Consider the following 13,814-nt stretch of genomic DNA (forward strand, 5'->3'; position numbering starts at 1 on the left):
TACAAGGACACTCTCAAGGTCTCTCTCAAGAACTTTAGAATTGACTGTGCAACATGGGAGATACTGGAACAGGAATGCTCAGCATGGAGTGCCCACATCAGAAAGGGTACTGTGCTCTATGAGCAAAGCAGAATTGAGACAGCACAAAGTAAATGCAGGATGCGCAAATTTGGGATATCCACCCCACATATTCACACGGACTCTCTGTGCCCAGCCTGTGCTAGAGCATTCCAAGCTTGTATGGGTCTGATCGGCCACAGTCTGACACAACGAAATTTCACTTTGTCATGGTGATGTCATTTTGGTCCTCTTTGAAGATGATGGCCAACAACCAACCAACATCCCAATAAGAAAATTTGAAAAACACACACACACACACACACACACACACACACACACACACCCCAAACAATTCTCTCAATACCTATCTACATAGCCTAGGAAAATAAATTCCCATGTTAACAATGCCCCCAAATTGATGCCTCTTTCTGCACGTTCAGTTACCCAGCTCTCTCTGGCTGGAACAGCTCATAACATCATCTAGCATGCACATGGAGTTTTAAGGTTTGCTCATGCTTTGCCCATGAGATCACATAGGTGATCTCATTTGATCTCGGCATCAGGTCATAAACACCTTCCCAGCTGCCTGTGAAAGTGTCCATTCAGTCATTTCTTACAGCATAATAATATTTCATTATAATTTGTTTGGCCATTCCCAATAGAAGGATTTTACCTTTATAAGATCTCTTGTATACATTCCTTTACTCTTCTCTGAAATGGTTACCACCCTGGTATGGTCCTTCCCTCATCGACTCAAGCCTGGACCATTATAAAAGCCTGGGGGTTGGCCTCTTAGCCTCAAGCTTCTCCCTGCTCTGGATTATCCTCCATTGGGTTGTCAAGTTGATTTTCCTAAAGGATATGTCTGACCATGTCACCTTCACTACTACCACCTCTCATTCCAGAAACTCTATGGCTCCCTATGCCCTCCAGGATCAAATAGCTATGTTGATGTTCAAAATCCTTCATAATCTGGCCCCTTTGCAGTCCTTCTTATACCCTACTCCCCTCCACGTGACCTGGAATGCAGCAACACTGATCTCCTGTCTAAGACATTCCTTCATCCCTCGAGCATTTTGATGGTTGGCCCATGCCTGGCCCTCTCTCCCTCCTGATCTTCACATCCTGGCTTCTCTGTCATCCTTCAAGCCAAAGTCCCACCTTCTGCAAGAAGTCTTTCCCAGTCTTCTTTAACTTTCAGTGCCTTTCCTTGGAGATGATGGCAAGGAATCCTCTGTGAGTCTTGCTTTTACACAATTATTTCCATGTTGTCCCCCCTCTTAGAACTCGAGGTTCTTGAGAGGAGGGGCTGTTTTTGTTTCTCGTTGTATCTTCAGAGTTTAGCATAATACCTAGAACACAGGAGACATTGTTGAAAGGCTGTGACAAAGTAAAATCAAAGTCATTCCACCAGGGTATAACAAGTGGCTGTAGCAGTCCCTGTTGTTTTTTGTCATCTAGTCATGCCCAACTTCCTGACCCTGCGGACCAGACTGTCCATTGGGTATTCTTGGTAAAGACAGTAGAATGGCTTGTCATTTCTTCTAAGAGTTCAAATGACGTACTTGAGGTCACACAGCTAGTAAGTGTCTGAAGCTGCACTTGAACTCATCTTCCTAACTCCAGGTCCAGTGCTCTATCCACTGAGCCACCTAGTTGTCTCAGACATTATTTATCATTATCTATTGTAGCATCCATACACCATAATTACTGACATTTATCTCAGACTAAAGAGTTTGTAAAAAACCTTCATAACTCAGCTGTTCATTTGAGCCTTACAGTAAGGTAAGTGCTAAAGGTATTATTATATTGATTTTACAGGTCAAAGTTCAAAGATATTAGGTGATTGGTCCTGGGACGCAGCTAGAAAGATTAGGGGCAGATTCTGAACCCAGCTCTCCCTGACCCCCAGTAGGTACAAAACTCATTTTACCCCAATGTCTCCCACTCCCAGCTCACTCCTCCATCTTCCAATCACTGAGCATTTACCCTGTTCTAGTTTTGTTTTTATTAGCTCTGAGTAAATACTTTTGTAGAAATGTCTTTTTTGCCCCTTTTGGGATGAGTTTGTTGGGGACGGATTTTCCCAAATGAAAGGAAAGCCTTGATGAGCTGACCCCAGCTGGCTGTGGAGAGAGTTGGAGCAGGAGGATTCTGGTCTTGGTTTGCATTGACTCGGGCTTACAAGGAGCCCAGCCCAGAAGGAGGAGTTTTGAGTTAGAAGCCCAAAGTTCCAGGGCTGCCTCTGAGCCTTCTGAGTCAAGGGATGGGATCCTAGGGCAAGTCCAGCTGCCTCCCTCAGACCCACTGTCTTCACCTGTAATTTGTCAGTCAATAAACATTTATTGAGCATCTAATACACTCCAGGCACTGTACTAAATTCTAGGGATACAAAAAGAGACAAAGGGCAGTTCCTGAGCCTGAGGCGTTCACAGTCTAATGGGAGAGATGATCTACAAACAACCACGTACAAACAAGATAAATTGGGCATAACCTCAAAGGGAAGGGCCTAGCACAAAGGTGGACTGAGGAAGACTTCTCGTACTTAAGGTACTTATTTCAAAGGACATTATGAAGAAAGAAGGGAAATGTAGCATGGTGTCATGGACAATATTCTGGACTGGAAATCAGAAATATTTGGGTTCAAATTCTGCCTTTCACATTTACTTCCTTTGTGACCAGGGCACATCATTTGAACTTTCTGCTAATCTGTAAAATGGGAATGAAAATAACTAGAGTATCAACCTCAAAAGGATTGTTAAGGCTTAAATTTAAAGAAGACCATGTGCTACAGTAGAAAGAGTAACATCTCTGCAAAGGGGCTGGGTTCAAATTCTTCCTCTGCTTGTGTAATCTCAGGCAAGTCACTAAACATGTTGGGCCTCAGTTTCCTCAGCTATAAAATGAGAGAGTTGGGCTACTCCAATCCTAGAGTGCTAAACAGATGTCAGCTATGGTACTGGGATCTGTTGTTGCAAATAATAATGCCTAGAATCAATATGGAGCTTGACAATCGACAGACTCTATTATCCCCATTTCATAGAAGAGGAAACTGAGGCTGAGAGGTTAAATGACTTATCCAGAGACCACGCAGCTGGTAAATATTTAAGGCAAGGTTCAAACGCAAGTCTTCTTTCCAGCTCCAATATGCTATTCTGAATGCTGTGCCATCTAGCTACCCAAATATCTCTGGGTATTGAGTTGACCTTATTTGGGAGAGGGGGACAATGTGGTGTCATTCAGGGAGCACTGAAATGCATCATGGAGTCATGGATGGAATGCTGGGCTTGGAATCACGAAGTCTTGGGTTTAAATCTGCCTTCAAGTACATATTGACTGAATGACCCTGGGCAAATCATTTCTCTGAACTTCATTTTCCTTTTCTGCAAAATGGGGCTAATAGGAGCACTTAACATCACAGGGTTGAGGATCAATGAAGTTTATATGTGTAAAGTGCTTCATAGATTGTAAAGGGCTATAAAAAGTCAGCCAGTAATTAATGTGATGCTATATTTGTCATTTTGAATAGTTTAAATATTTTTCATTTTGTTCAGCGCAGAACTTCCCGACTCTGCTAACTTTCCTTTGTACATTTTTGGATGCTGCTTGAGTCTGTAAAATTTTCAGGGGTTTTCTGTTTATTGCCTACAGGTTCTACTTGAAACGTTGTTGGGCCCTTGGTACATCCTATAATACTAGCAGCAGTGGACCAGGTGGTACCTGATCACTCACTATCCCTGTCCCATCTTTGTTCTAATCATTCTCCCTCCCTCCTTTATTTCTTCCTTCCCTTCCTCTTCTCTAACAAAAAATAAATCAGGACAGAAAGAATGAGAACACAGATGACAGACATCAGAACTGGAAGGGACCAGGAGGGACAGACTCCAAGGGCAAGGAGGTACTTGCAAAATCATAATAACTGACATTCATAGGCACTAGACAGGGATGAACCACGTGTGGCCTTCTAGGTCCTCAAGGGCAGCTGTCTGACTGAATCCAAAGGCCAAAGCTTCCCTTCCCCTGCACTAGAAGGTTAACAAAGCATTTTACATGCCTTACTTCATTCATTTCCTCAGAGCAACTTCATAAAGGAGGTCCTCTATTTAAAAATTTTTTGTTTTCATTTATTTTGAGTATTTCCCAATTACATTTTTTAAAAAATCAGTTTTTATTGATATTTCTTTTCCTTACCTCCCAAGTAAGCCTCTCCTTTCCTGAGATTCACCTCTTAGGACAATTATTACTTTTTAGCAATGAAAAAAGTATTTTTAAAAAAGATACATTTTTAAGAAGTCTGAAAACATGTGCAATGTGTAACCTCCATGAAGTGGTAGGTTCTTCTGGGGATTTAGTACCATTTTGAGGTTGTGAAAACTGAAACTCAGTTTAGTGATTTGCTGATGGTCATTCAAAAAGCAACCTGTATTTATTAAACTCCCACTGATGGGGTATGGGATTCAAGGTGGACCCCTATAAGGAAAAGTACATGTCTTTAAGAGTTGGACCCCAAAGTCCTGAACTCAGATCTCTGGCATTTATTTGCCTGAGGCACCTGGCCCACTCCAGTCAACAAACCACCATCATCTGAGAGGAATCACAAGCTACTCAGGGAAAATGTGATTCAGGTGGAGCTCTGCATTGGTAAAAGCTGAGAGGATAATTTTAGCTTTAGGCTATGATAGGATCCTCCAGGCTCAGTTTCCCTATTGTGTTCCTTTGAAAAGGAATGTTACCCACCTGGCTATTCTTGAGTTTGGCTATGAGGCGGAATTGATACTGTATGATTGGAAAACTGTGAATGATCTGAATTCCACAGATGTTTTATCTTGTCAGACTTGGTATAAATCTCGTCCCTGCCTTATCCTTTTAGAGCAAATGGTCAGTAAAAGGTATCAAGTGTGTGAGATCATGCTGCTTGGCCAGGTACTGTGCAAAGCACTTTACTAAGACTAGTTCCAATAGGCCTTTTATGGGTCTTCCTGTCTCCTTCCTTTGCCTCTCCCAGGAGAATCTTTCCCCATTTTTCCCTACCCTGAGTCGTTCGTTTATTATTTGTGACCCCATTTAGGGTTTTCTTGGGAAGGATACTGGAATAGGTTGCTATTTCCTTTACCAGATCATTTGACAGACAAGGAAACTGAGGCAAACAGGGTGAAATGACTTGCCCAGGGTCACACAACCAGTAAGTGTCTGAGGCTAGATTTGAATTCTGGAAGATGAGTCTTCCTAACTCCAGGGTGAGAACTCTGCACAGTGCCACCCAGCTGCCCCTAGCCCGAGACATGCTCAGGTCAACTCTCTATACTTGCAGTACTCTCCCTCTCCACTGGCTGGAATGTTTTCCATCCTTCAATACCCAGCCTCAGGTTCCTTTTTTGACCTTTCCCCACCAACCTTTTGGTCAAAAACTCAGAACTGGAAGGGGTCTGTTGGCTATGCCTTGTGGTCCAACCCCAGGATTTTGCATGTGAGAACCAAGGACCAAAGCGGTCACAAAGGTGGCGGGCCTCAGAAGGAGGTTCTTACCATGGGTTCTGTCTCCAAGGTCAGTCTTCTTTCCACCAAACCATGCTGACTCCTTTGGTTCTGAAGGTTTCTAAAGCAATTATGTTGTGTGGGTTATGGCCTTTACTCTCCTGACAGACTCTAGACTTCTCGAAGGCAAAAACTGTTCCTCCAAATGCGCACCTCTCTCCTGTGCCCAGCACAGTGTTGGGAATACAGGAGACCCTGGAGAAGTTTTCTTCTCTTGGTTTTCATTCTCATCACCACCTGACAACTGGATGGAAGGATGGTGCAGCCTCCAAGGGAAGAATTCTTTTCCTTTTGCATGGGATCCTGCCCCGAACCTGTTCAGATTCTGCCTTCCAGGAGCCTCTTACTCTCACCTCCAACGGAGCCTTCCAAGCCTCAGCTTCAGCCCCTCCCTCCTCACACTGTACCCTCTGCTTCATTTCTCTTTTTCCTGACACTCGATGCCAAGGGCAGACTCGTCTTACTTTCCGTGACTCCTTTCTTACAACTTCAATGACTTTACCAACTTGCCCAGCACATGATTTTTTCTTTCCGTAAAAACTCTCTTTCAATAATTAACTTTCAAAAACTTAGCAACTCTGCTCGATACAAAGACCAGCCGAAATTAACGATGAAGTCTGGAGGGGAGCCCCCCTTTCCCAAAGACCTCACAGGATTGATTCAGACTGAGGAATTTTTGTTTTGGCCATGGCCAATGTAGGGGGTTTGTTTTGGTTTTTTTTTTTTTTTACTAAGTTTGTAATGAGTTTTATTTTTCATGCTGGGGGGGAAGGGGAGAAGGAGGAGCAGGAAGAAAGAGAAGGTCGATATTAATCTAAATTTTTTTTTAATTTAAAAAACAAACAGAAAACACTTCAACTTCTCTCCTGAATTCCACTTGGGTCTTGTTTGGTCTCAGGCCAGAAAGAACATTTTAGCACTGATGCTCACCATAGGTCCTGATGCCTGTCTATGTGCATGGGTTCAGACATTCATGTCAATATTATAGAACCACAGTGGCAGATCTTCCCCAGAAAACTACACATTATTATTTACAACAGCAGATCCTGGTACCGTAGGCAGCATTCTGGGGTTTGAGTAACCTAACTCTCTCCTTTTATAGTTGAGGAAACTGAGGCCTAACACGAAAAGTGACTTGCCCAAGATCACACAGGATCACACAGAACTGAGGTAGGATTTGAAAGGATTTCAAAGACAATACACCTTCTACTGTACCACATGGCCTTCTTTAAATTTAAGCCTCAACAATCCTTTGAGTTAGATACCCTAGTAAGTATTATTCCCATTTTATGGATGAGGAGAAGGAGACTAATGGGCTGAAAGTTCAAATAACTTGCCCTGGTCACAAAGGAAGCAAATGTGAAAGGCAGAATTTGAACCTCCATATTTCTGATTTCAAGTCCAGAATATTATCCATAACACCATGCTACATTTCTTCTATTTTATAAGGTTCTTTCTTCAAGATGTCCCTTTGAGGTAAGTATCAGAAGTACAAGAAGTTGGGTAGGATCCAGGATGGGAGAGCTTGGGGCAGGGGGAATCTTAGACGAGAGACTGTCAGAACTGGGAATGAGTCTAGAACAGAGGATGTCAGAGCTAACAAGAAACCTAGAACAGAGAATTCAGAAATGGGAGAGACCCTAGAACAGTCACTGTCAGTCTTGAGCTCAAAATGTCAGGTCTGGGAAGGACCCTAAAACAGACACTGTCTGAGCTAAAAGGAAGAGAATTTTAGATCTTAGAGAGACCCTAGAACCAAGAATGTCAGAGTTGTGATGACCCATTATGCCCAAATACCTCAAAGCTAAAAGGAACCTGGAACGAATTGTGTAAGAGAAGACAGGGATCCCCATAAGAGACAATCTGGAATCTAGGAGAGATGCTGGAACTAGGAGAGAGCCTGTCAAAGCAGAAAGGGGCCCAGAACATCAGGGTTGGGAACGACCTTAGAATATGGATTCCCCCAGGCCTCTGGCAGCCTAACCTCTTCTCAGGATAATGCCTTTTAAATGCATTAAAATAAAATACACAGGATTGCAAATGAAACCAAATAATTTATGTTTTCAAATTCATGGACGCAGATTAAGAACACCTGCCTTGGTGCAGAGTTGGAGCTAGAACCAAGAATGTTGACATGACTAGAGTTCACCCAGACCAATCTATTTTATATCCAAGTTTGAAAGGGATCTCTGGAGGGGGAAATGGTTGGACAGGGGTCAGTTTAGAAGGAAAAAAGAATTACAAGCTAACTCAGAGATTAAATTTCTTTCCTGACATCTTTGCTTCCTTCCTGTCCCATCTATTAGACTAGAAATTTCTCCAGGAGAGAAGGCCAATCTCCGCTGACTTCCTGGGGCGCCCTGCACCTTTCCCATGCCCTGCAAGCGCAGCGCTCCTCACCCTCCCTAGGATCCACGGCCCGTGCACCCCCTCCCTGACGCACAACACCCCGCCTCCACCCTGGGGCTCCCACAGTAGGCGCGCGGCATTCGCTCCGTCCGGGCGCCCACAGCCCGAGGCAGAGCGGCAGCCCCCCAGTGGCCAGCCACAGGCGAGCCGAGTCCAGGGATCGGAGCGGGCTCTCCGGGAAGCGGCCCGGCCCGGCGAGTTTCCCCAGCGCTCAGGGAGCCGCCGGCCAGGGCCAGTCCCGGGCCGGTCCAAATCCACAGGATCTGGGTGTTCCTGCCCCTCAGCTGTCCCGGCCGCTGGGGTGGCAGGGAAAGAGCGAGCGAGAGCCGGGGACAGCGAGAGTGAGGAGGGGGCGCTCGCTCCACTCGCCCCCTCCCCTCCCTCCATCCCCGTTTCTTACCCACGTAAACACACGGGACTCTTGAACACACACGAGGACATAAACAGCCACACCTCCGCAACTCACAGCCACACCCCCGCAACTCGGCACTAACGGACGTAAACAACCGCAACCTCGCCACTCCTCTCACACTGTCGGCAGTAAGCAATCGAAACCTCGCCAACTCCAAGGGGTGCACGCACACCCCGCGAGCGCACACTCTCTCGCACGCACACACAGAGCCACACCTCCGCAACTCACGCGCACGTGGGCATAAACAGGCACATCCCCGCAACACACGCGCAAACACTCCCTTAAAGTTAGGCACACCCAAGGGTGCCCCACTGCGGCGCGTCCCGGAGCCCACTCGCACGCAGACCGGTGGGCACGCACTCACATACACACTCACGCACACGCACACACTCACTTACTCACTCACTCACTCTCTCACAGTCGCCCAACTCCAGCCCGCGGACCCAGGCGCGCCCAGCCCGCGCTGCCGCCGCCCCCGCCCCCACCCCATCCGGCCCCTCCCCCCGCAGCTGCCGCTCCTCCCCCCTTTCCCCCCGCCCGCCAGTCCGGCCACCCCGCGGGGAGAGGGGGGGCAGGGAGCGCTTTGTCCCCGTGCTGCCGCCGCCGCCGCCCGTGGGACGCGAGGAGCCCGAGACCCCCGCGGGCGCGCAACTTGGAAGCAGAGTCTCCGGAGTTCGGAGTCGGGCGGCTGGGGGGCGGCCGGCGAGAAGGAGGAGGAGGCAGAGGTGGAGGAGGCGAGGGCGCCGGGCAGGGCAGGGCAGGGCAGGGCGCCGGGGTAGCCCGAGCCGCGGCGGACGATGAACAAGCTCTACATTGGCAACCTGAGCCCCGCTGTCACCGCCGACGACCTCCGGCAGCTCTTCGGGGACAGGAAGTTGCCCCTGACCGGCCCCGTGCTGCTCAAGGCCGGTTACGCCTTCGTGGACTATCCGGACCAGAACTGGGCCATCCGCGCCATCGAGACTCTGTCGGGTGAGTGCCCCACCGACGGCCGAGTGCCCTCCGACCCGCGTCCGTCGAAGGCTCCGCTTCCCCTCTAACCACCTCCTCGCCGTCTTCGCTGCCCCCCAGAGCAGCCCGGGGCTCCCGGCTCCCCGAAATCCTCTCCCTCTCTCCGCCCGGCCGTCCCGGGGGCGGCCGTCCCGCAGGCAGCCTTCCCGAGGGCGTCCTCGGCGGGGCTGGCCCGGGCTGCGGCGCACCATCGCCCCCGCGGCCGTGGCCTTGACCGTGACCTCCTGCTCCCTCGGGGCTCCCCCGAAATCCCTCCGCGGGGCGCCCCGACCCCTGCGGCCGCCTGACCTCTTCTGCGACACCCCGCTTTCCGTGCGCCCTCCGCGCGGACTCCCGCCACCGGCCGAGGGACCCCTCCTCAGCCTGGACCCCCGCGCCCAGGGTGGCACCAGCTCCCCCCTTGCCCCCCCGCCCCCCCCGCGGGCCCTGGAGCGCTGGCCTCTCGAGCCTCCGCCTCCTCCGCCGCCGCCTCCGCCTCCTCCTCCTCTCTTGCTGGGCGCTCTTATTTTTCTCGGATTTTTTTCTCCGATTTTATTGAGAGCTGCCTCGGGCCGGGGGCGCCCCGACAACGGGTCCCCCGCCTCCCGGGCGTCTTGGAGCACCTTTTTACGAGGTGCCCTGTCGGAACTCGGCGGGGGCCCCGAGCTAAGGCGAGCCAAAGAGGGGGCTGGGGGCCCGGGCGCGGAGCGCACTGCCGCCGGGCCACGGCGTCCCTGCACGCGAGAGCGCACCCACACGGGCACACACTCACGGGCACAGCGGGGCACACACGGGCACGGACCTGCAGGCGCTCCCCCGCGAGCGCTCCCACACACGCAAACACACACGCGCGGGCAGGCGCACATTGGCCGAGAGCTGCGCCCGGCCGCTGGGCCCCGGGGGGACACGGGACACCCAAGGCCAAAGGGACGCCCTCTCACGTTGGGGCACCCGCTTGGCCCCCGCGAACCAAGAGCCAGGAAAGAGAGCAGAACCTTAGCCTGGCCCCCACAGCCCTTTCTCCGATCCCCTAGTTAGCGGACGGGACGCAGGCGCCCCATCCAGGGGCCACCGGCACACAGCACAGCATGGCTGCCTCAGCCCTGCGTTTTCAGTTTTCAAATGAGCTCATCTTCACACTTTGGCGGCTTTAAACAAAATAATTCATTTTTCTTTTGTAACTCGCATACCACCCCGTGGTTCTGGCTCCTTGTGGTTGGAGTTCCTCACCCAGGATGGGAAGGGTAGTTTGTGTGTACCCACCTGGGACAAAGTGCTGGCAAAAGCTTGTCTGCGCCCCCCCCCACCCGTGGCCCAACTACAGATCCCGAGCCCACAGCTGAGGGTGCTCCCTTAACCCTTCCGTTCACCCACCTACCCTGCCACCTCAGCCTTAGGTTCCGAGCCCCAAGACAGATTCTGAAAGTTTTTTTTCCTTCTCATTTTAAAGGTAAAGTGGAATTACATGGGAAGGTCATGGAAGTTGATTATTCCGTCCCTAAAAAACTGAGGTAAATAACTTTTGCTTCTCTTGTTTGTCTGGACTTTGGGTGGTTGGCCTGCAACCCGAACCCCAGCCTTCCTAGTTCTGGTTGATATGGGAGGGGGGGAAGTGCAATTTATTTATGCATTTTTTCTTTGTTTTATTGGCAAAAGATGGTGACTTTAGATTTTTACTTTCAATATATGAGATGTCTGACTGTAAATCTGTCTGGTGTCAGATTATTAGTAGTAAGTAGTCTTTGGGGTTAGAGGAGATGGAGAGAAGTTTCAGATATAAAACCCTTCTTGTGACATTAGATATTGGGGGACTTAACACCCCCAATAGTGTTTTATAGTCTCAGTCTTTGGGCCCTTGTCAGGAGTAAAGCCATAGAGTGGCAGCTCACGTGTCTTAGCTGAACATTGGGACAGTTGGGTCTATGTCCTTCCCTTTGCCCAGAAATCGGTTTGGGCGAGTAGTCTTTGATTTGCCAAGTTAAAGCAAACTCAGTGTTTCTTGAGATGGTGTGGATCTCAGAGGCGTGATTTCCGAGGGTGGGCTCTTGCTGAATCTTCCTCCGGAGCAAAGTTTGACTCTGCTGAAGTTGGCCTATTTCTGAAGCCAGAACCATGGCTGGGGACAGGGAGGACGGGATTGGGACACCTATAGGTTTAAGGGCACAGAATTTTGTTCCTTCTGAGTCCGTGGAAGTTGTACTTAGAGAACAATTATTTGACTTGTGAAATAGACATCCATTGGAATTGAGAGAGGGGAGGGGAAGGGGAGAGAGAGAGAGAGAATAGGAATGAAAATGAGCATATCTTTTCCTCTTCTTTCTTACGTTTCTTCAGTTGCTCCATATCGCCATATGGTTTCTCTTCCCTTTGCATTCTGTTACAGTGCAAAGTTTGAGATTATAGTCACTTGAACCTTCCTAGGCCTCAGTTTCCACATTTCTAGAACAGAGAATTGGCCTAAATGGCCACGTCCAAAAGCCCTTCAGGCCCCAAGTCTTGGATCTTGGATTTTCCTGTCGCCAGTAATTGTCAATGATCAGCCTCGTGGAAGAACTTTCTTGATTTTGCCAAGAGAGGCTCAGAAATGAACCGGCCAAATTTGACAGATGCCCCCCCCCCCCCACCATGAGGGGTCCAGGTGTCCTTCCAAACTGTGGACCACCCCTCTTTTTGATATGTTGCTTTTTAAGCCAGCGTTACTATATGACTGTCAATGATGAGAAGAATCCATAAAATGTTAAAAGACAGAGTCAGTGGCTTGTTGAAAGGGAAAAGGTTATGATTTGTAATTAATTTAATGTAAGAATGGTAAAGTGCCCCCTCCTGAAAGAAGACAGAGCTCTCTTGCTGGGCTATGAGACTTGAAATGGGAATCTAGGGTCCTAAGTCCTCCAAATCAGGGGCCCAGAAAACTCAAAAGATATATCCCCAGATTAAAGGACCCCATCCAACCAGTACTTGTTAGAAGATTTGCAATTTAATGGCTCCATAACCCTTAACACGGCATTTTTAATTGCCTTAAGTTAAAAATAAAAATCGATTGCATTTTTAATTCTAAATTAAAATGGTTGATGACAGATATTCAAAGGAACCAAAGCCAATTTGTCCAAAGGATGTACCTGAAATGCCTTTTATTTTTCGTTTGTGTTCTAGCCTTGTTTTTGTCTTTCATGTTGATTTCCTTCCCCCTCCAACCTCCCATCTCTTCAAATGCATAGAAATGTTGCTTTTGGAGCAGCAGCCTTTAAGTCAAGCGTTCCATCAGGTGACCCAGGGGCCAGCTGGCCTGGCCATGGCCCAGGTCATGGTATATGCAGAAAACTTTTCCATAGCTCCCAACTTGGACTGGATTTCTTTGTGGATATGGTCTATGGGACTCTTCCCCAGCTCTCAGACTAAGCTCTGGGTGTGATTCACTTGAACATACCATTTGAATGCATAAGCCCTGGAGCCTGGTGGTTTTTCCTGGAGTTTCATGTTTTTTTATTAGTTGATTTGAATTTCCTTTGGACTTAGTGATTAGTTGGGAATGGAGGATTTGGGGGTGGGAGTAGCTGGTGCTGGCCCAGACGTGGATGTGTTCATGGGTGGGAGCTGGGCTTTCTGGGGCCTTCTCCCAAACACAAGTGGCCCTGGAGGTCTGGGAAGGCAACTTGCAAGCTCTTTTCTTTCTTGTCCTTGTTTTGTGTGTTGTATGCGTTCATCCTTTCTGGATCACTGTGGTGAAAATGACCAAGTTAGAAATCTTTTTCTGAAATTGAATCCATCCTATGTGGATTTATTTTATTGAATTTTCCAAATATATATGCGCATGTGTGAGTGGCAATTGAAGTGATCCTGGACAGTAGCCTTCTTTTTGCTGGCCGAGGGACGCCAAGACCTTGGTAGGGCATATAAAGTTTGATTTTTAAAAATCGTTCAGCCGAGGATGAGCCTTGGTACCTCTTTGAACCTCTTTGGATTCCCAGATTTAAATTGTCTCTTCCTTGTATCCAGCTGCTGAGATGGTGGTGGGTATACACATGCACACACACTTGTATATGTATGTATATATCTTTCTCAGTATAACAGAAAATTGAAATTTTAGATTTAAAATTTCAGGAGTAAATATAGGAACAGTTATTTGTGCTTTTCTTTGGTGGTGGTCGTTTTGTAATTTTTTTATACTTCTATTTTGCTTTTTTTTTCATCAAATACAAGTTCTGTAACTATATAAAAATAAGAGGGAAACAAGTATCCCTTTCTTTTGTTCTCTGCCTTGGGTTGCAGACTGAGTTGAAATAAAAATAAAACAACCTTTGAATCTTCTCCCTTCCTCCCCCCTACCCCCCATGACAGTATTTGGTTGGATCAGTTTTTGCCTTGGTGTATGTTCACATCAAAGGTGCCCGAAGGGGAGAGGACTGAT

The 13,814-nt window shown here is 48.2% G+C and overlaps 1 protein-coding gene and 1 long non-coding RNA gene across 5 annotated transcripts in view; one reads left to right on the plus strand and one right to left on the minus strand.

Annotated features, from left to right (window-relative positions):
- Positions 1-8,609, minus strand: part of LOC140525224 (uncharacterized) — a 33,338-nt gene extending 24,729 nt beyond the window's left edge. Inside the window, exon 1 of one of the 3 annotated variants that reach the window (XR_011973970.1) lies at positions 8,405-8,609. This is a non-coding gene — a long non-coding RNA (uncharacterized lncRNA). Of the gene's footprint in view, positions 1-1,221; positions 1,413-8,404 lie in introns of those variants that run through there. The other 2 variants (XR_011973971.1, XR_011973972.1) reach the window with 2 other exon arrangements.
- Positions 8,610-8,960: 351 nt separating this feature from the next.
- IGF2BP2 (insulin like growth factor 2 mRNA binding protein 2) overlaps positions 8,961-13,814 on the plus strand; it is a 136,761-nt gene continuing 131,907 nt past the window's right edge. For both annotated transcript variants that reach the window (XM_072640407.1, XM_072640408.1), the window contains exons 1-2: positions 8,961-9,388; positions 10,857-10,917. In XM_072640407.1, the coding sequence (XP_072496508.1) occupies positions 9,214-9,388; positions 10,857-10,917 (236 nt within the window). In that variant the 5' untranslated portion in view covers positions 8,961-9,213. The remainder of the gene's footprint in view (positions 9,389-10,856; positions 10,918-13,814) is intronic.

The sequence above is a fragment of the Notamacropus eugenii genome, chromosome 2, assembly GCF_028372415.1.
Source record: "Notamacropus eugenii isolate mMacEug1 chromosome 2, mMacEug1.pri_v2, whole genome shotgun sequence".
Taxonomy (NCBI): Eukaryota; Metazoa; Chordata; class Mammalia; order Diprotodontia; family Macropodidae; genus Notamacropus; species Notamacropus eugenii.